The sequence below is a fragment of the Pezoporus wallicus genome, unplaced genomic scaffold (assembly GCF_028554395.1).
Source record: "Pezoporus wallicus isolate ANWC-B61680 ecotype Strahan unplaced genomic scaffold, APGP_CSIRO_Pwel_v1 contig_7545, whole genome shotgun sequence".
Lineage (NCBI taxonomy): Eukaryota > Metazoa > Chordata > Aves > Psittaciformes > Psittacidae > Pezoporus > Pezoporus wallicus.
The window spans coordinates 5,684,057-5,706,905 of NW_026642398.1; the positions used below are offsets into that span (position 1 = coordinate 5,684,057).

Sequence of the window (22,849 nt, forward strand, 5' to 3'; positions counted from 1 at the left end):
GTTAAATTGAGGTGTCTAATGGCTAGTCAAGCTGCTTCCTTAAGGATACACACAGCATTGAGCAGACAGATCAGGGAAGCCTGTATCTATTGACAATTTGCATATATTTTTTAGGGGGCAATAGACACAAAGACAGCGCTTCAGTTTCGTTTATTAAGAGGGTCCACCCACTTATAAAATAATGCATGTGTGTACCGCAAGGTTCACTTCCTGCAAGACTGAAATAATCTTTCTTCCCAAAACAAAGATGGTGCCATAGCAAGTTACAGAGTCTCTTCAAAAGTGAGACCCAACACACACCCGAAATACTTCTTTTCTTGTCTTCCAGTTCTGAATAATCTTTGGGATGATATTCCCATCCTTGCAGGAAACCACAAACAAGGAGTAAAGGCAGTACAGTTTACCATTCTTCTCTAGCACCACTAATAAAGCAGTATAAACCTGCACTAATTTCTGGAGTAATTGCCCCTTTCATCTTCTTTTCTGGGGGGGAAAACTAGATTTTCTAAATTTGACTTTGCATCTCTGTTGCAATTGCTTTTATCTACTGAAACTAATATCTAACTAATATTATCTAACGAAAACTCATTGTCACTCCTTGCATTCAGTACTGCTGACAAAAACTGCAAGCACCAGATGCTACAAGAAAGACACTAGAAACCCGACAACTGTGGACAATAACACAATAAACAGCTTTTCAGGGGCCTACCCTTGCCAGAACTTATCTTCAGTGGCCACTGCACTAAAATATGAAGTTTTATCCACTGAAAGTGATGTGACATTCACACTTACAAATGATTCAGTTCATCATCAATCCTACCAAATATTTTGCCTCAGTGACCTCTTGTGGCAGTGAGTTGGAGAGATATTATGCCACCATTGTGGATGACAATTCTTCCATTTAAATGATACAAAACTAATAAAAATGAGTAAATACCTGAATGAGTAAGCTCATGTGAAGAGAAAGACTTCATTATAGTGTGATCTTTTAAAAGCACACAAAATAAATGATGTTTCCTTCTTTTTTTTCGGCTTAACACATGAATACACTTACCCCTTTCTGGCCTGAGAGGTGAGCTAACAGGCGGACAGAGGTTAGGCATGGTGTTCTTCAGGTCAGCTAAAAGCAGAAAAACCCAAAACACTTATAAACAGTTACATTTGAAGGTTTAAAATGTAATCAACACCTCAGTATTGCCAGCATTATTGCTGGGATCTGAATGGTGCATCTTCTCACCACAAATACCAAAAGTAAGGATGCAAGGCTGTTTTGCTATCTAGCGCTTTTGAGCTCATACTTCACATCACACTTTCCTAAATTTCTCAATTTATAAACTTTCCTACAAACACTCTCCAAAATTGCAGTTATTTAGGAGCAACTCATTTCAGTAGTTTTGTGGGCTTTTTTCCATGCCCCTCTCTGTATTTGGTTTTCTGCATCACAAGAGACGCGAGATTTCCCCTGCCTCCTGATTAGCAAACCGGAATTTCTCAAAACAAGTATTAAGAACAAGTCAGTTTCCAGCAGGAAACTTTCTAAATTAGAATTCCAATAATCACTTATATTTTCCACACAGAAAACTTCTCATTTGCTAATATTCCCCTTAAATATTTTAAATCTTGAAGTATTTAAATAATTTTAAATAACAAACAAGAAGTTTCCCCTGTGCACTCATATTTTGTAAAACACTTTGGCTAATCAAATCAGCTATAGATTCTCTACTAAGACAAAATACATTATGATCTCTACAGATTGAATGCTGTAGGGATTGTAAAACTAAAGACAGATTGGATTTCCTGTTTGCTTCTTCCACTTTGCATTGTCCCTGCGTGTAACCAATGGACATTTCTAAAGATAAAAAAAGGCCTTTTACCATTCACATTGTCAGGAATGAAGAACTGCAACTATCCAGAACTTTCTTTAAAATGCTAAAGTATATTCCTCATTGACTGAGCTGCAACCATGACTACACCTTATGTGTAATTGATTATGAGTGGAAATGAGCAGGCAAACAGCTCACAAGCGGAGGCACAAGTATCTTCTTACAACAGGACTGTGGACTAAAAACAACTACTCTCTTTCATGCTAATGCCTCACTACAGTAAATTCCTCCTCCAGATTTAACTCATTTTCCCTTTAAGGCTCAGAGGGTTTCTGTTACTCTTGCTGGCTCCCAGACACCCAACACACCAGTACAACTAATACAAATTTTTGTCTACAAATATCTCCATTTGCATAAACCTCTGTGCCTTGCTCTGTGTTGTAGTGGAAACACATCTGCAGTTCCTCACTACATAAGTAAATGTCACCGTCTTTCCTAACACTTTACTCTTTGCATACACCCCAGGTTCCTCTTCATCACCCCTCTGCCCATGAAGTGAGCAACTTCCTTTATTTTTAGCTGGCTCCTTACCAATGACAGGAAAAATAAATCCAAGAAGTGGAAGTGTATCTACACCTCCCATCTCCTCTTCACCTTTCTACCATTCTTCATTCTTACCCCTGGTTGCCTCTCAGGTCCCCCTTGCCCACAGGCTCCTGCTATTGCCTATGTTACCAGGGCTGTTGTTTCCTTCCTCAGTGCTAGACTCTCAGCACATCTTTCTCCATAAGCTTGCATGCTGCCTCTCAACTCCGTGGTGTCTCTACTCCGTAACAAGGGTTGCCCCACTAAAGGAGTAAACGGATGGGCTGATGAGCAGAGTACCAGTACAGGACTTGAAAAGCTCCAGGTTGAGTTCATATTTCAGACATTTTAAATCTCATAGCAAACCAAACCTTCTGAAGTTATGCATCCACACACACTATTAAACCATAAGCTACACAGTGAAAAACAAAGAATGATACCCTGACCAGGACTGTGCAGTGGGACAAAATATATTAGGGTCCCAACACTGGCCAGAAGTCTCCCTTACAAGCCAAGAAATGAAATTATACCTCTATTCCTTTTCTATTAAAATGAAGATTAATTTGCACCTTTCTTTCCCTTGCACATACTTGCTGCCTTATCTATTTGTGATTCTTGAATATGGGTCCTCCAGCTGAAAGCTGGAGCTTCTATACATTAAAGCTAATAAGCTTCAATGTACAGAAACCAGTCAAAAAAGGCCCTGATTCACTTACCAGGCTTTTGATACCAGCCAAATGGGTGTACTCTGACTTCAGCATCTGGTGAACTACAATTTGAAACTTGCCAAGCACTTCTTGTCTCCTCAGCACATGTCTGGATTCCTAAACTGTTCAGAGTCAGGCACATTATCTTTCCACCTGCCAGGGAAATAAATGGTTATAAAAATGATGAGGAAAATTTTCCTCTTCTAGATAGTATTTTGAGGAAAATGAATACAGCACTGTTAAAAGGAATTCTACTGACTTAGAAATCAAAACAAGGAAATACCTAAAACGGGCCAAGTTTTACTGCTGTTGCAAATAGTGTTGAAAAATCACAGTGAATTCAATGCGAAAGAAGGTGGGCACCAACACTATAAACTATTAAGATCACTGAGCATTTCCACTGACCAAAGATTAGAAACTATTTTTGAGCAAGCAGACCTTTCTGGCTATGGCAATCCTGGAAATTCAAAATCTGCATGTATGTTGGAACACAGCCCCTACTTACATCAAGATAACAATTCTGCCTTTCAAAGACCTAGTGTAAATCTTTCTGTCCCTGAAAAAATGGAGGGTTCGAAGTTCATTTCATTGAAGATTTATACTAGCTCATGCTAAGTCACCACTAAAAGTTCCCTTGAGTAGGTGAATGCCAGGCCTTGATGGCTGAAATGCCACAGATTAAACATATTAATCAAATAAGCTAAGAGGTGTCAGTTTTTGCATGTTTTGTGCTTGAAAATCCTTATTTTAGAACTATTTAAAGAAACTTAAAGTCATATTCAGTTAAGACTTCAAATTTCACACTGTTCTACGGACATATGAAAACTGTCAACTATGCTTGATTTGAGCAGTAATTCCAATCTAAACTGCACTGGATTAATTTTCCAAGCTACTCATTTTTGACTAAGTGAAAATAATGTCTGCTCAACAGAAAAGGGAATTAAAAATATGTATTTCTGAAAGTGTTCCAAATTCCCACAGGAATTGTAAAATCAGCACATACTAATAGCCTCAGAGAGAGTTGTGAGACATGTCCCTGCTCATGGCAGATGGGTTGGAACTGGATGATGTTAAGGTCCTTTCCAACCCAAACCATTCTATTGTTCTATGATTGATTCTATGATTAGCGCTTGACATTTCCAAAACCAAAGTTAGTTATTTTAGTAGTCTAAATCTAAATTTGGAATAAAACACTAAAAACTACTTAATTGACTTTGACCTAGGTAGCATCCAATTTTAAACACCTGCTAAATCTTTCTTTTAAACAAATCACTTCCTTTACAGCAAGTGGAGCAAAAGAAAATTACCTCCAGAACAGGATTCAGTCAACCAAAGCTCTTAATGACCCCATAGTTGTGTCTATACGTCTCTCTGCTGACTACAGAGGGAGCATAGGGTGACAACATCCTGTAAGTTAGCCATCCCAGGTGAGTAAATGTGTTTGTTTGACTTTCTAATAGCTTTCAAATCACACATACTTTTAAAGTTGTGATTTCCTCAGACTGATCAAAATCCTACTTGAGATGTCTTAAGTTGCTAAAATACTAAGGAAGAGATAGGAAACCTTTATCTGCAATCAATCTCCTTTTAAAGTGCCCTTCACAGCAAAAGAATAGTGAAGTTGGGAATAATAAAGAGACACTAAAATGATTTTAAGAAATGGAAATAGTGAAAAAATACCTGATAGCTGCGAGTCATTAAAAAAGCCAAATCCTGTGCAACAGGGGTCAGCATCACACCAACGCTCACAATCAAAGAAGCTGGGAAAGGATAAACATCATTACTCTCAGTACCATTAATAATCTCTGTTATGGAGGAGACTGGATATTGCATAGGGGAGAAACACTGAGAACCTGCAGAGATGCCTTTCAAACTAAGACTATTCACAGCTCTTATACGTTCCATACTGCACAGACACTTCCACACATTTTCCATTTGTAGATGAAGTTACGTTTGACCCCTGTCAAACATATGTTTGACATCTGTCAGACAACACCTAATATCTTTATTATTTTGATATCTGCCCTAAAAATATAAATATCAACTATTAAAATCGTTGCATTATTGCCAAGAGATTTAATTGACCAAGCAGCAATTTAATAGAAGGATAAGTAATAACTCATATATGTAAAGACTAATTATATACATTATTATTTATAACTTCTTGGATCAACATGTCTGATGCCCTTCATCTGCTTAACAGGACCTTGGTATTCCAGGACTAGTTAAAACTTGCAGTAAAAACAGTGTCATCCTACCCATCTGAAACAGCTTTTCTGCTCATGTCAGTTGTATTCCTCACTGAGATACCCATTGCTTTCCGGAATGGTATGCGTGTGTAGAAGCTCTTCACAGAACCTTTTAGAGTGACTGGAAGGAAAAAGAAAATTGGGAAAATCAGCTTAATCTTGTAATTTCCATATACTGGTTAAGTCATAACATGGTTAAGGGTAAAGTTTATGTTTTTACGCTACAATGGTCTTGACTGATTAAAGGATAATTTTATGTTATCACACTAATGTGAAAATCAACCTGTGTTGCACTTTGGGATCACTGAAAAGACATGATTTAATAATGTAGTTCAATGGACCTTTACAAAGTATATGTTCCTGTACAGTGGTAACGGTCTTTTTTGTTCAGCTTCCTCACAGAAGCCCTATGAGAAAAATCATTGAACTTCCCAGGCATTCAAAGAGCAGAGGTTAAAATCCACATGTCCATAACTCTGGATTCAGTAAAATAATTAACAAAATTACAATCAAGTACTTTCAAGTTTTGCATTGCTTACCTACTACTTAATGGTAGAAAATGGGATTTGTGACATCCCAATGACATTCCCACTTCAGCCACATTATAAGATCTAAGACCTGGTATACAAATTTTCTGAGCTACCCTTGGCCTCTCTGAATTGGGAATACCTAAGGTGGAGAGTGGAACTGAACTGAAAATGAAAATCCATGTGCAGAACAGCCTGACCTCCCCTTCCACCATCACGCCCAAGGAATCATTCATACAGACATACTTTTTATCTGAGAATCAAGAGCCAAAACACTAGCTTGCATTACCAGGGTTAGAGCACACGTTATACATCCAAATCCCCAAACTTGCCTATTTTACGATACAATGTCTGTGGTTGCCAGGGTAGCACGGTTCGACAGTTTTCTGGCATTTGATCAATGCTGTCATCACAAATCTGTGCCTCTGGATAAAGGGTACACACAACGTATGTGTCTGCAGCGTTCTGAATATCTGATATTCGACAAAACTCATCCTCTTGTGCACATCCTAGGAAGCAAAGGCATGAAGAGTCACAAACAGTTCTTCACCCCTCTATACCTCTTCATATCCTCAGCACACGTAAAGCTGCCCATCAGCAAACAACTAAGAATTTCATTATTATATTACAGTGTAAGGGAAACAGGGACAGATTCTGTTTCTGGTGACACTGAGGGATTGCCTGTGGAGCACAGAAAAAGAGCTACACCACAGCTATATGTTCCCCAGTTGTGACAAGCGTTACATTAGTGCATTGGTGTCACTAACTTTGTGATCCATAAAGATCTCTCTTGTTTTCAGTAAATCTGACATACAAACTGTTTAATCATAAAAGAACTCTGCATCAGCCCTGTGTCTCTTACTTTAAAGAATAAAAAGGACAATAAAGTCTACAATGTCTTGGGAAGGTTTTGCAAAAGATAGTTCTGAAGTGTTCATACATCACACAAAAACACAAATAACTTTTAGAATCAGTTGTTCAAGCCATTTGCCTGTAGGAATTTGCACTGAAGTTTGTCCCAGGGTAATATTGCACCTTCAGAAAAGAAACAAAGCCATAAAACCCATTTCTCAATTACTCTGGCAATTGCTTCTGTAAATATATATCAGTTCTTAATTTTAAACAGGCATAGCTCTACTGACGTCTTACAGCGATGCCAGTGCACTGTTTAGTACGCTCAGTTCTGCCTTCCTGGTAGTCAGAGCTAGAAACTCTTCTCCGTTTGTCAAATCCAAATATACTTTACCATTAACCCCATTTTCTTTTCTTTTTTTACCACTACATTATCTATCTATTTTGAGAGGTACATTTCAAGAACAGCAGAGTATTGCATAAATTGTATCTTCAACTTCTCTTGCCCATAACAGGGATACCCTGATGATGAATGGCAGGTACCCTTTCTGCCACATCAGACAGATCGTAAGGAACAAACCCCATTAGCAACTTCCACGAAAATTTTGTGTGTTTTCCCAAAAAAAACCTCAAAGTCCAGAATTTATCCTTGTCATAATACCCATTCAAAGATTTTAGTTAATTATTCCCTACAGAATAACAGTCTCCAATATGTCTTACTTGTGAGACACCAAAGCACAGCTTCCTCTGTTGAGTACTTCTGCCTGAAGACCCAGTACTGCTGGTAAGGGAGAGAATAGTTCTGGCCACTTTGTATTTGGCTGCTGTCCATTAGGTAGAAAAGATTCTTTGTGGAATCTGAGATTCAAACAAACAAACTGCTTAAACCCACAAAGAAACTCGACTATGATCTGGAATAAATTAATTTTATTTACACATAAAATTCTGCCTTTCACAGTAAAACAGTCGCGACCATTTTGCAGGTTTAGCATACCCCAAAGGCTGCTTTTAATAACAGAACTGTCCACCCACAGTTATTAAAGCTTGTGGAGGCAATGCATCCTTACTGCACAACATAGCGTTGTCAGGCTATTTCCACCACCTAAAAACTAGAGGAAAATCTCAGTCCCTAGAAATAAGGAGGGTCTCTCTACTCTGTCATGCAACACATCTACCTAACAGTGAAGTACAATGTCTCAGAATGTTTACAATACCTTAATGAATCTAGTTTTAGTAATGCATAAAACAGCAATTTCCCTATTTTCCCTTGAGAAGCTTTTACTCCTGTTCAAAATTTTCTTAAAAAGCTTAATACCTATTTCAGTCATATAACCTTATTTCTCCTAGTTTATGCTCTCAAAGACCACATTAAATAACTCTTTCTGTCACTTCCCTGTGATTTTCAGTCATGTATGCAATGCTTTACATCTCCTGAGCCCTCTCTCAAACATACAGCTATTTCAGGCTGCTTTCAAATTGATCCCTTTAAATAAGGATCCGATATTGAAAGAAATGGGCTTTCTTTACTGATCAAATTTCTTCATAAACACCTTTTTATGTATCAAATGCCATCAGCAGGTCTCATCGCCAGTTACTCCAATATTGTGAGGGATTCTGGTATTTTATCTTAGATGCACTGAAACAGCCAGCAGAAAATGAAAGTAGGAAAGTGAAAACATACTGATGACTGCGGCTGAAATGCTGAAGAACCTAATGACATGCTGGGAGTGCATAATAGCTGTGCCTTTGCTATCAGAAAATACAAAACGTGCTTTAAGGATAATCAACAAGTAATAAAAGCTCTGCAGGCATTTTCCTTGATGCATCCATAGCTTTTTAAAAAGGCATCTCTTAAGTCTTGCTGCCTCTCAAGACTTAACTTCAATATCCAGTTTCTCTTGAATCAGTTTGTGTCATGGCTAAGACTAAGGGATGGAGCAAGAAACTGCATTCCTGACATAGTTTCATGTCTAATGATATCACCAGCTGCAGCAAGGTAAAGGGAGAACACTGAGGGATGCACTCATGCCTTGGCATGCAAATGCAAGAGAATTTCACCCAATGCATTAAGTGCAGTTTTCTCTCATTTTTAAGTCTAGACTTTAAAATACCACTAATTGTACAGGAGTGCCACTAGGTAAATGTGCATTTTAGTTTAGCTTCCTTTCAAATACATAAGCAAACCCAGCAATTCACTTCATGTTAGGATTTTACATGTATTGAATTCTCAGGTATTAATTAATACTGCTCGGCAAAGACTGCAGTTCATTATAGATGAACCAAAGTGATCTCAATAGGCTCCACTACTCTCTCTCTTAGCACTACAGGGCTGAAGGGCCACTCTAGTGAATTAATACAAATTATTTTGGATATATACATGACAGTGTAATGAAGCACAGGCCCTGGAATAATGAAGGAACTAGAGAACTTCACAGGCCCCTCACTTCCATAATGCACAGAAGAAACAGTTGTGATTGATTGCAGTTTCATCCTGAGTTTCTCTAAGCATCATATTTACTGTCATTGTCAGTAGCAGTAAATATGCCCAGGTACCTAGGCTAAGGATTTGATTCCTAGGTTTATGTGAGATTTTTATTCAGACAAATAGTATTTCCTGAGTCTTTACAGTTCCATAAGTCTGAAAGAACAAACTTTCATAGAACATTTTAACACTTTCATTTCCAGCCTGTCCTAGGAAGATAAAAATCATAGAGCAGAAGTCTAACATTTTGAACATGTTTCTCAAAACTTTATTGGACTTCCTACCTCAAAGAAAACCTGTACTTAACAGAAAACCTCTGGAATTCACAATACCAATATCATATGATACATATATGGCAAAATATGATTTTTTTTCTGGTTAAACTCTGATATCTTCTGCTGTCTTCTCTGTCTACCCTCACTGTAATACCTGATAACTCCAGATCATTGTCTGTCTTCAAAGCAGTAGTATTGCATGCAGCGGTTTCAGTCCGAGTGAGCATGTCAGAGCCTGGAATGAAACAAGAATTAAAGAGCATAGTAATTCCCTTTATCTTTCTTCCATTAAGACTGTATCATCCTTAGGTCCCAAAATTCAACGTGCACCATTTAGATAAACTCTTTAGATAGTTCCACCAACTGTTGAATCAAATATGAGTAAAACCATCTCCATATAACTCTGGGGAAAACCTAAATCAAAGTGTTCTGTTTAGAGGATGAAAGCAAACGCGATACCCACAGTCACTATGCATTCAGCATCAGTGCTCTGGAGGTTGTGTACATTTTTAAAGCAGCATCACAAATCATTTGGCAGGTCCTGCTATGTATGCTGTGACATTCAGAACGTAAACTTGCAAAAATAGCACATACAGGGTTACCATGCTAATAAAAATAACCTATATAGCTATAGAACAAAGTGCCAAATTATTATGGTACCTGGAAAGTGATGGGAAAATGTCTCCATGATACAATTTTCACAGGTATTAAAAGTTATAAAGTACATCCTCAGACACACGAATTTACCCAAATATTCTGAAATAGTTCCAGAATTACTCCAGATTACACCCACCCCTGCCAGAAAAGACTTTTGAGTTGTGCTTCAATTTGGACAATACAAAATAAACTTAGAAGGACACTTTCATTATAAACCACACATCTGCCACTGCCTACAGTTCATCATAAGCTTTTAGTAACAACTTCTATGAGATATCTCACCTTTCCATAGGTAAACTTGCTGAAAGGTTGTAAAATTTCTTTCTGCTTCTTCTACCAACCTAGAAGCTAATAGAGAAACAAGTTTATTAGAAGAGCTGCTCAAATTAAACAGGTAGTATTGAAATGCTCAGAAACGGCATTAAAAACACATCACTAGACAACGCCCCCCCTTATTTACGATACAAGATGCTAAGGAAAAAGGTCCTGTGTGTCCTGGTGCTAGTCTGAGTCCAGGATGCCAAAACTTTATTCTATTACCCATCACTGTTTTTTTCTGTGCAGCTGTGGGTATCTCTCTTTTTATCGTTGCTCCAGACTTTATCTTTCTTTCAGACTATTCTCTTGAATCTGCCCTAATGAAGTACTGGAAGTATTACAGGGTGATATAGTAAACACATTCTTGACTTTCACTTATGTTCACACAGTAAAATGTGAGAGGCCCGTCTGTCTAACAATGCATCCAGTTAGAGAGTTCATATTCTCTTCTGATTGTATACATATGGATTTACTTGAGAAAAAAGCACTGAAGTACAAGAGCAGATTGGTGAAAAAGGCAGGAGCTACACAAGAATTAAAGAAATGTAAATCATTTTAAATTTAATTTAAATCAGACTGAAGTAACCTCAAATGTAAATTGAGATAATTCATTGACATACTTCCACTGAACATTTGTCCTCCCAGGGTGAAGGAAAACATCGTCTCTCTTTCGTCATAGGTCACACCTTTACATATCTGATCTATGAGTGATGTTGGTGTTGGCCTCCAGCCATTCACATTGCAGATCAGCACATCTGGGTAGCTCATCAAACTACACAAAATGGTACCTAGATTCAGGCAGAGAGACAGTTGCATCACTCCAATAATACTTTGCACCTACAAAGAGCTTTTCACCTGAGCATCCCAATACTTTCTCTAAATGCCAACTGATCCTGTGTCACTGAGATAGGTAAGTTCTAGTATTGCTACTAAAAAGAAAGCAAAACCCATATGTTCAAATTAGAGTACTAAGGGTAGCCATTCATACCCAAACTTTGTAGCCTGCCTTTCAGAGGTTTCAAGCACACCCCATTACCACCCAATAAAATATTACTATTATCTGATAATACCTAACAGTGTTCTCAGCACTTTATAGCACCATGGAGACATATCCAAGCCTTTGGCGGTCTCACAATCTCAGGCTCTGAACCAAGAAAGCAATTCTATTTTTCCTGGATGGTTTCCTGGATTGGTGTCTGATTTCAGTCAGCGCGGGCCTGAGTCTCCTCCAGCATCACAATGTGAGGCAGGGGGACCAGCACGCTTAAAGCCAGGTGTTCTGGCATCAGTCTGCTACCATGACTTCTAGACAATACTCAGCTTCTTGCTCTGCACTTGCTGTCACACGTTTCTATAGTTTTACAATGCTCTCACTGGCTTGTTTTTACGGACTGGGTATATTGAATGCAGAGGGACATTTTACAAGAGCATATAGAACAAGGGGGAATGATTTAAAACCGAAAGAGGGGAGACTTAGATTAGGTATTAAGAAGAAATTCTTCCCCGTGAGGGTGCTGAGGCGCTGGCACAGGTTACCCAGAGAAGCTGTGGCTGCCCCATCCCTGGCAGCGTTCAAGGCCAGTTTGGATGGGCTTTGAGCAACCTCATATATTGGAAGGTGTCCCTGCTAATGGCAGGGGGATAGAAACCAGGTGAGCTTTAACATCCTTTCCAGCTCAAACCATTCCATGATTCTATGAATATGCTGCTTTTTTCTTCCTTTTTTTTTATTTTTTCTTAAAATAGAATGCCAGTCCAAGTAACCCATTTACTTCTGGTATTGATCCAAATAGGGCACCCCAACTAAACAGAGTTGTTGTTATAGCATTCACCTTCTCCACATCCCCTTCCACTCTTACGAGTATGGAGAACCCAAAAATTTCTCTACAGAGAAATGGGCTTTACAAGATCACCTGGACTATTTTGATGGAAAAAAAACAAAGCAAAACCAAACCATTAGATGCCAAAACAAAAAATAATTTTCTGGAAACATTTGCTTGGCAGCTTCCACAGAGGACATTTCCTCAATTCCAGGATCAGTTTTTCCACTCCAAACTGGAGAATTGCTTGCCACATAGCAGCCAGTAGCACGTGCCCGGATTTGTAAGAGCCTGTCTCTAAAATCTTGAGACATCTCAATTGGAAATTCACTTTTTCTATAGCAAATCCACCTCCAAAGGGAAAGTTGATCCCACATGACCATGAAAAGAAACTACAAAAAACAGGCACTGTTTTTTTAAGCACATTAAGTGCTTAAATTTTCTGGCAGGAATCTGGGCTCCTCCTAAGTCCCACCACTGTCAGACTGTCTATCCCACCCCCACTTGTTTTCCTAGCTAGACATCCAGATTTAGGAGATGGTAGCATTTCTGCATGCAAGAACGTAATTCCCTGTTTAGCATCCTCTTTTCCTGCTTCAAAAAGGGAGCTGATTTACATTTGCACCACAAGGCCTGTAGACACCATCTTAACTGTCCCATCACCTGAAAAGAACCTTCTTGCAATTGAGCTGCTCTACATAAGGAAAGAGGTGTTTTCAGAATTATTTAGCTCATCTGGATGCAGATGTTTAAATAAAGAATTATCCTTTCAAAATGTCAATTTCTCTCCAAGAGCAGCTTGCGACATCAGGTCTTTATCCGTATTGCTCCAGGTCAATGCATTTGTATTACTCAAATTTTGCCTACTCCAGAAAAGATCACTGATGTAGAGGCAAGCTGCCGATACTGGTATGATATAAAATACACTGCATCCAAAACTGAGTTGTATTCAATTAATGTTGGTTTTCCACTGTGAAGTTTTTTTGTTTTGTACTTAGACAATACCTCCATCAAGCGCATTCTGATTCAAGATGAAGCCATCACAGCAAGAGTCCCTGCTGCATGTCTGCCGACAGAAGAGTTGAGCATCAGTCAGAGATGCTGTAGCTGCTGAGAGCACCATGGAGCGATACACGCCAGAAAGCACATTCTGAAAACTGGTCCTTTCAAAGGTCTTGAGTCCAGATGAGTTAAATTTCTGTTCTGGGTAGAAAGAACAGGAAAGAAAGGTCAAAACCACCCAAGAGGATGCAGGATACTTTTGGCTTGCTTTCAGACTGGTCTAGCACTAAATGTTAAGATCTGAAAAAGTATTATGTCTTCTTAAATAAAGATGCTCCCCACATTTAGATATGACCCTATATAGAAGTAACTACAAGTTTGGGCAGAGCAGTCTTACAACAGAGAAGTGATTTGTATCTGGTACCTCTCTTCAAATAGACCATCACTGCATCTCCCTCAGGATTCCTGACATGAATCAGACAGCTGAGACGACCAATGCCCGTGGCATCAGGGTTCCCCAAAACACCTTGCACCTGAGACAGAAGACAGGCATGCACAATCAATACAACCTGATTGATTTCCTCTCCCTAAAACACATTTTCCTTAATCAGAAACTCAGAGGGAGGAATCAACGCAAAGATGTGGCCCAGTGTGAACATTTTTAATTCCCTCAAACTCAGATCTTGACTCTTCAATACTACATTGATGTGTTTAAAAGTAGTGAATAGGAAGAGGTTACAGTGCTAAAGAGCCCACTGTTCAAACCCTGGGCTAGAGGAAGGGACTGAGAAATGACTGTTTCAGGCGACCTGATTACCAACTTGGATACTTATAGTTTGGATTACCCAGATTAACCCTCTTTAAGTTAACCCATTTTCCTGACTGCAGCATGTTTTAGGAGCAAAAGCGCTGTGTGATGTTTCAACCAAACACTGAGGCATTCGGATGTCACTTCTGGAAACATCTGGGTGTAGCTTCTTTACCATCTTGCAGGAATTTATTACTGCCACAGTGAAGAGCGATGTCCAAGGGCTCAGGTAACAGCCTGCCTTTCTTCTGGAATGCCATGTACTTACACTGAATGTACAGTATTATGGTAAACACATGTTTTTAAATATCATCATTTTTACCAATCCTGAGGTGATGCAGTTGAAGTTGACTTCAGCAGCACTGTATAATTCACAGAGAACTTTAGCACCAGCAGGAGTTACAGTCACAAAACCACATGCGTCGTCCATCTCACAGCCTGAAAAATGGGAAAGAAACCTCTGTTTTCCTAGCATTGCATGTGCAAAATTTCTGCTACAAATTCCACTGCTTACTGATATTTGCCTATTTTTTATGTCTGTTGCACTGCAAGCACATGAATTTCATCAGCCAGATGAACTTTAGTATTCAACTATTTTAGTAGAAGGTGAGGTTTTTCAATTTAATGAAAAAAGCTGTTCATCACCTAATGATACAAACAACTGAGTTAGGTCTAACCACTCATCCAAACATTTAGTGTCTGCTGGATACCTTTGCTTGAGGGAGGCAGGGAGGACTCTCATGAACCAGCCTGCCAGCACATCACATCTCCCCGATACAGTAAGCCCCTGGCAAACAGGTTGTGGCAGTATCAGAGTAATAGGAAGGAAGCAAACATCAAATTCAACTGTGCCAGCTGCCTCTGCAGCAATCACCTGGCCAGCGTAAGGGAGCAAGCAGCCAACCCCCTCCAGATTTAGGGGTGGCTGAAGATCCTTCTGCCCTCACACACTCACCAATCACTTGCTCCCACAGCTCTGCTCCTAGAACAGGAGGTGAAATGGTTTCCAAATGTCTTTAGAATAAATTCAACCAGCATAAATCAAAGTGTCATCAGAAATGATCTGATGATAACGGGAATGTAAGCTAAGCTAGCTGACTTCTAGGAAGCAAAGGGAAAGATTAACTCTTACCCTTCAGTGACCACCCCAGCAGTAAGCATTTGTAGAACTGCTGTCATTTGAGAATGGATGTAACTTATAATGAAAACACAGGCTATGTGCACTGAATCAGTGCTTGTCAAAGGGATGTCTTTTCTTCCCTAAATTCATTCCCATGATTCTCTCAGCTTGGTGTCTTGCTCAGTTTCAGAGGAAGATGCAAGAAACTTTACATCATACAGGTAAGGGATGATCTGGTGCAGGAAAATCATTCTAGCAACATATAAGGCTTCATTTTGCGTGGAGACCTCATTGAAGCCTTCCAGTATCTGAAGGAGGGCTATAGGGATGCTGGGGATGGACTGTTCATTAGGGACTGTAGTGAAAGGACAAGGGGTAACTCGTTAAAACTTAAACAGGGGAAGTTTAGATTTGATATAAGGAGAAAATTCTTTCCTGTTAGGGTGGTGAGGCACTGGAATGGGTTGCCCAGGGAGGTTGTGAATGCTCCATCCCTGGTGGTGTTCAAGGCCAGGTTGGATGAAGCCTTTGGTGGCATGGTTTAGTGTGAGGTGTCCCTGCCCATGGCAGGGGGGTTGGAACTGGATGATCTTAAGGTCCTTTCCAACCCAAACTATTCTATGATTCTATGTATTCACATCTTGGCACGAGAGATGACTGCTCCATCTAGACCACGGTATGTGAACAAAAGCCACTGACTTTGTCACCTTTGTTATTCCTCCCAGGGTGTTTTTATTTTGAACATAACCCTCTTATCTCTTTTCACAGTCTGAGCATTAGGAAGCAGAAGGTGAGACTGATTCAAAGCACCCTGAAAGCAGTGCAATGATTTCACTTGCTTTTAGATTACTTTGAACCAATATAAACCAGCAAACATGATGTGTCCAGATGTAAAATAGTATTTACACTGTAAAGCTTTGCAAAGAAATACCTCTGCACTCCTTATAATACCTTTGTGACATAAGCAAGGATGATTAGTCCTATTTTATGTGCCAATCAGGTAACTAGGGAAGAGGGGAAAGCTTGTTTTTCACGTGTCCTGAACACCTAATCCATGTTTTGTCTGCACATCTGGAAAGTCTGATGAATGTTTCCTGATCTGAATCTCAGCTCTTGTCTGTATTGCAACGTGTACCAACTGGCTTTAAAGTCAGTTGACTTGTCTGAAGTGGTATGTAAAGTCAGAAGACTTCTTTCTGAAAGAGAGCCCAGTCTCTTCCCGGAAGCAGGGTCACCAAAAGTTGTAAATACCTTGCAGTGAATTGGTGCTGAACTGCAAAATATAGAGTTAATTTCATTTAGGAACTTGACTATAAGCTCATCATAGTAAAGGATGATTATTTTCCATGATGGTTAGCGTTGTCTCCACGGATTTTCTGAGCTTTCCTCACCTGAAATGCACTGAAAAGCTGGATTTTGCAGGTCTCTCCCAAATGACCGAGACTGAAGTATTTGAGCTTCTTCTGACCCATAAACCAGGCTGGAGGCAGGAGCTCTCTCAAATTTTCTGAGCACTGTAAAAACACCAAAAAACCAGCTAAGTACTACTATAGATTCCCATGCTGCAGGGAGACAAAAACTCTAGGTAGAAATAAACAGTGAAGAATTCTGTAGGGAAAGAGTTTTGTTCCATAACTCCACAATTAACACAGGAGACAGGTGGACTGAGGATATCATTTCTGTTTTTTCAAGAAAAAACAGTTAGCTAGGAGTGGGCTGGGAGTTTATATTCAAGTGAGACTTCTCTTCCAGCAGCAGACTGGCCATCTGCATTACCTGTTCATGGCACTGAACCAACTGTTGAGTCAACAGGGGAACCAACAGCCACTGAAAATAGAGCCGGCTCCAATATAACTTGGTTAGGAAGGAAATCTTGGAGGCTTATCCTTTATTTACAGGAGCACAACACCCTGATCTCCACTGACTTCCGGCTCAGGCATCCACCCAAGGTAGTATGTCCTACATGCTCCTTTTTCATTCTTCATTCAAGCTTTAACTCCAGACTGTCACTTTGCTTACTAAACCCTTTTATCTGCTCTCTCTGTATTGGACCTGCTGCACATGACTGTAAGGATGTCTGACACAGAGTCCACAAACTGGAAAAAGCTCCTGGGGTCTAGAGATGCAAACCCCAAAGGTCACTAAATGGGGAGAGAAATCCAGTTTAAGCTGCAGAAGGTTTGGCCCTGGCTGTGCCCTACAGAAGATTATAGTCTGGTGAAGGGACACACAGCAGCACCACCAGTACCCTGCTAAATTTGCTACTACCTGTATACAAAGGGGTTTTGGTACAGCACGTCCACATGTTGATATACCAGTGTCCTTCAGTGAGCACAAAGTATTAAGGAGAAGGAAAGAACATGGTGACTTAGCATCACCCCTGCAGGTACCAGACTTCTCTAAATGCCCCACCTGAAAGTAAACCTCTGGCTTAATGCAGCCAGTGTTTGGCCTAGGCCTAAAAGACCTTAGAGACAGGACTCCTTGACTGATCTCAGCCTGTGAGAGACATCTGCATATGGAACAACTGGAAGCTCAGCTCCAGCAGGACAATCCCAGGCCTCTCTCCCTGAAATGTCTGGATAAGCCACAAAACAAAAGTTAGGGATAAGCTCTCAAAACAATCATTTGTACTCTTACAGCAAAACAGCCAGGACTAAATCAGAAGCAAATGTCCACTGTTGTCAGGGCTGAGCCAACAGGTGCTTTTGATAAAACCCTCATTTCTGCTCAGAAAAAGCATGAAGGCAAGCCAGATTCTTTACACACACACAAAAGTCCAGCCGGGTGAGGGTTGAGTGATGGTTGTAAACAGAGGTGGAAGTTTTTTCCTTCCTAGAAATACAGAACGTCAGAATATAAGTGTTAGCTTAATTCCACACAAAACTAAATCCCTTCTACATCTGCAACTTGCAGTGATGCCTGTTTTTTTCTCCTGATTTCAGCTTCATCTCACCCTTCCATTTTCTCTACAATAATACAGGAGAAAAAGAGAGAAGAGAGAGAAAGTGCAATGAAGCATTAAACACAAAGTATTGCATAACTAATAGAATAGCTGCCATTTTAAACTCTCAAATTTTGTTTCTTTACATATAAAGGCAAAAAACCTGAATCCATAAAGCTACTTTGTAAAAAAAAAAGATAAGAAGAATATTGTATCAGAACCCATTTTCATGAAGCTGTTAGGTCATGCTGCACTCTTCTCAACGCTAATGTAGGTACTCATCCATTTCACAGGCTTAACACCCAGCAGAAATTCTCCATCTCACTTATTAGTGGAGTAAAACCCTAGATCCTATCCCTGTTGTTGTAATAAATGTTATGTGTGGCTTAAAATATAACAGGAGACAACACTAAAAATAAGCATGGGTGGTTAGAGCTTATTACTGTGTATTCATACAAGGGAATTCTTCTTCTGCCTAAAGACTCAAAGCCCAGAGAGCAGATGGGTTATTTATTAACCCGGCCTTATCACCAGCCTGCTGTCAAAGCAAGATCAGTCTTCGGGCCCTGCTGTCTTGTTGCATGTTGAATTCAGTTTAAGGGAAATAGAAGGGACGGGGGAAAAGTAAAAATAGAGATAATCAGTTTCACTTCATATAACACTTTCTGGAAATGCAGCATCATCTTTAGAAGAGAAAGAAAAAGAGATTAAAGTAGCCTGGAAATCATTAAAACAACCAACCACCCAGATTTCCTGTTTGTTGTGTACTTCAAACCCTGAATTATCAACATTTACAAGTATTTATTTGTAGTGAAATCTTCCAGTGTGATCCCCAAAATAAGCACAGAATTCTGCAACATCTCCATCCTGGACAAAGCCAGAAATGCTCCTACAAAAGGGCTCAAGGTAAATAAGTAACAGGAGAATTAAGCTGCTGTGAAACATCCCAGCTACCCCATGACTGAGAGCAATAGAGGCCAAGACCTCGTGTTCCTAACTAGATCTGTCTTAGAGTATGCTCAGAGGAAAAACATAGCTGTTGTAACTGAAGATAGTTTTGCAACCTCCTCACAAGGGAAAGCTTTCATTTCACACTCCTTCCACTGATGGCACTTGTCATAAGACATTGTCTGATTCAGAGCACACCATGACCTCAGTTTCCAAAGTGAATATTCCATTAAACTTGATACCAGTGATACGATGAGTAATAAAAACTTCTGGAAAACTATTTTTGGGCAAGGCAAAAGCTTTGAGGCTGAGAAGTGTAAATAGACCTTACTGCAGGCAGGTTGGGGGCTCTTGGATGGATGACTTCTTTTCCAAATCATTCATCCTTGAGAACTGTTTTTCCAGAACTGTTTTCAAGCAGAAGTAAGTTTATAAGGATATGTTTGTAAGGATATGTTCACCAAGCCAGATACTGTACAGCAGGAGCCCAGAGAGTGATGTTAGGCCACGGCTGTGAGGACATCGTCAAACACAGTCTATTGTGAACACATTGATGAGTGATTTTTATATATATATATATTTATTTATTTATATATTTATACAAGCAGAAATTCATAATTCTGCTTCTTTCCCATTAGTCCTTTCATTATTCTTTTGGGTTTCGAGGCAGCAAAGCAAGAGGTCAGCATACATCAAAAGCTGTCCGCCATCAAAGAGTGCAAGAAAGCTGCTTCTCTCTCTCTTCCCTTACTGGAAATAATTTCCCAGTGTAGTCAAGAAATGCAAAATTAAGGAGGAGAGGCTACAACTATAGGAAAGTGAATCCCCATAAACTGTTGAGTGATGAGTCTCTTCATTAGCAGGTTTCATTTATGTGGTGTTAAAGCATACTCAAAGTATTCTCCTGACACTAACCTAGGCACTGGTCGTCTGTAAGGAGATCATCTGCTTCAGTCCAGCCCAGTGCTGCTCCAAAGCTGTCAACACAGAAGGATTTCTTAGTGTCAGGGTCTTGCTGGGAAGGTCTATACTGGCCCTCGTCATCACACTGCAGACCCTGCTCGTTGCTTTGACAGTACGTCATGCCTGTAACAAGCAAACAAGGAAAGAAAACAGGGTACTTTGATAATGCTGTCATTGAGTTTCACAGAATGGGTTTGGTTGGAAGAGACCTTGGGAAGTCACCTGGTCCAACCCCCCTGCCCAAACAGGGCCACCTAAAAGCTGGTTGCCCAAAACCATGTCCAGATGTCTTTTTAGCATCTCTAAGGATGGAGACTCCACAACACTCCTGGACAACCTGTGCTAGTGCTCGGTCACCCTCAGTAAAATGTGTTTTCTGATGTCCAGCGGGAACCTCCTATGGTTGGTTTGTGCCCATTGCCTCTGGTCCTGTCAAGGCAGTGGGACGTGTTTTAATGCTGTAAGACAAAAGTGTTCTAAGTAAAGCAGAGACTTCACTGAAAATTAATCTATAATTTGCACAATATTCCATGCTCTGAAACATGGCGCTGCTTTGTTGTTACTGCAATACATATTCCAAACGTTTTTAGGATTCTCTGCCAGGGATCAAATCCCCATTTATGCTAAGTACTGTAAAGCAAAGAAGTACAGAGAAGGAACTGTATTTTCATACAGGGTTGTTCAGCGCGTGCTGCAATGGATCTGTGCAATTTCATGAACATCAGTAGAAGAGCCATCATATGAGTTAATTCAGTAAACTCTTCAGACTTCGCAAGGAGACAGCAGGGAAAGAAAGTAGCAAGCTACATGTGTAGGACATGGCCTTTTGGAAAAGGCCAGTACTGAGACTCAGCAATAGGTAAGGTGAAAACCAGGCAGGCAGCAGGTTTAGTTGCCGGCACCTGCAATAAAGAAAACTGGAGCAAACCTCCAGCACAGGAGTCCAATACCTACATAGGGAACACATATGGAAATAAATGATAACTTTAAGTAAAAGCTGATTGATGTCAGTGTGCCTTACAATAAACCTGACCTTTTATCCCACCTCAGAGAATAAATAGGTTGAAACAAAACAAAGCATGTATACTCTCTGATACTCCCTATACTCACTGATACTCCCAGGAAACCCATTCTTATGACTCACTTTTATTTTTATCTGTGAGCTAATTCTTAAGACAAAACTTTATTTGGACTTAAAAACTGATTTTCTTTATGGAACTGTGTACAAAAATAAGTAATTTAAACTGAATGTACCAACTTTAGTGAACATATCAATAGTTGCTTTGTGAGAAGTATTAGTGTTTGCAGAAGGAAGAGCTGCATAAAGACTAATTTAGTGTTCATTTAAGTGACAATTAATGAACTACATAAGATGTTTCTCACTGATATTAAACACCCAGGCACCGTTCCTGAGGACAGTGAACATATCTTAAGGAACCACAACATCCTGGATGAGAATGACCACTCGTTTCTCATGCATTTTTGGTCAAAACACCAGACAGTTTGTTCTGTCTGTAAAATGCCTTTGAGTGTATCCAAAAGGGATCATATCCATCCAAAAATACCCAGAGGGAGGATAGGGGTGGGGGGAGGGGGTTTGAATTTTTTTAAAACTTAAGAGGTGAAAAAAAGAAAAAATCCATTCATGATTTGAAGCCAGGATACAAAGGACAAGGGAAAAAAATATGCTCAACTTACAGCGTTCAGCACTGGTTGCGCCATAGGCGTTGGTAGTTTTGCCCACAGGACACTTGATACAGGAGGAACGTCCTGTCTGATACTGGTAGTAGCCAAGAGGGCAGGGAATGCATTCATTGTTCTGGAAATGACTGCCTGGAGGGCAAACAACTGCAAAGAGAACAATCACCTTATTACTCTCTGGAATCCAACCAGCTCAGGCATCTGCACACAGATGTGTGGGGTGTGTACGTATATATATATCTCATGCCTGCATCTCATAGACTTCAAGAACTTAATACAGTTATATCTAACAAAGGTAAACACTCCTTAAATGTTCATTAAACTCACCAGTGACTGGAATATAGACTGTGGCCTTTTCTTCTCACCCTAAAAATGTTCACGAATTAGTGTACATCAAGCTGTTTGGAAATCATAGAATCATAGAATAGTTAGGGTTGGAGAGGACCTTAAGATCACTCAGTTCCAACCCCCCTGCCATGGGCAGGGACACCTCACACTAAACCATGTCACCCAAGGCTCTGTCCAACCTGGCCTTGAACACCACCAGGGATGGAGCATTCACAGCTTCCGTGGCCAACCCATTCCAGTGCCTCACCACCCATAACAGGAAAGAATTTCTTCCTTATATCCAATCTAAACTTTCCCTGTATAAGTTTTAACTTGTTACCCCTTGTCCTGTCACTACAATCCCTAATGAGGAGTCCCTCCCCAGCATCCCTATAGGCCCCCTTCAGATACTGGAAGGCTGCTATGAGGTCTCCACGCAGACTTCTCCTCTCCAGGCTGAGCAGCCCCAACTTTCTCAGCCTATCTGAAATGATAGAATTTCTATTCTGAAATGCCAAGTCCAGGCCTGTTTTCCATTTGTCAAATGCATTTGTAATAAGATAATGCACTTTGTGGGTAAGTAAGTTGTGAAAGAAAACAAAGAAACACAAGCTACAAGCAGAGTAACTTCTAACACTACGGACAAAAAAAAAGGAAGGCTCCTAGGAGCAGAAACTCCAGAAACATCATGCAGAAACCCACCATATGGTAACACTTTCATTCAGAATTCCTGGTAATGAT

At 39.9% G+C, this 22,849-nt stretch overlaps 1 protein-coding gene across 1 annotated transcript in view; it reads right to left on the minus strand.

Annotated features, from left to right (window-relative positions):
* The window catches only part of TG (thyroglobulin), a 149,973-nt gene that overhangs the window by 88,824 nt on the left and 38,300 nt on the right, over window positions 1-22,849 (minus strand). Inside the window, exons 21-35 of the mRNA XM_057429808.1 lie at window positions 21,779-21,928; window positions 20,033-20,203; window positions 16,617-16,739; window positions 14,428-14,543; window positions 13,722-13,830; window positions 13,301-13,498; window positions 11,096-11,263; window positions 10,440-10,505; window positions 9,655-9,735; window positions 7,464-7,601; window positions 6,224-6,400; window positions 5,374-5,485; window positions 4,796-4,875; window positions 3,125-3,268; window positions 1,055-1,120 (exon numbers count right to left, since the gene is read on the minus strand). Of these exons, the coding sequence (XP_057285791.1) occupies window positions 1,055-1,120; window positions 3,125-3,268; window positions 4,796-4,875; window positions 5,374-5,485; window positions 6,224-6,400; window positions 7,464-7,601; window positions 9,655-9,735; window positions 10,440-10,505; window positions 11,096-11,263; window positions 13,301-13,498; window positions 13,722-13,830; window positions 14,428-14,543; window positions 16,617-16,739; window positions 20,033-20,203; window positions 21,779-21,928 (1,899 nt within the window). The remainder of the gene's footprint in view (window positions 1-1,054; window positions 1,121-3,124; window positions 3,269-4,795; window positions 4,876-5,373; window positions 5,486-6,223; window positions 6,401-7,463; window positions 7,602-9,654; window positions 9,736-10,439; window positions 10,506-11,095; window positions 11,264-13,300; window positions 13,499-13,721; window positions 13,831-14,427; window positions 14,544-16,616; window positions 16,740-20,032; window positions 20,204-21,778; window positions 21,929-22,849) is intronic.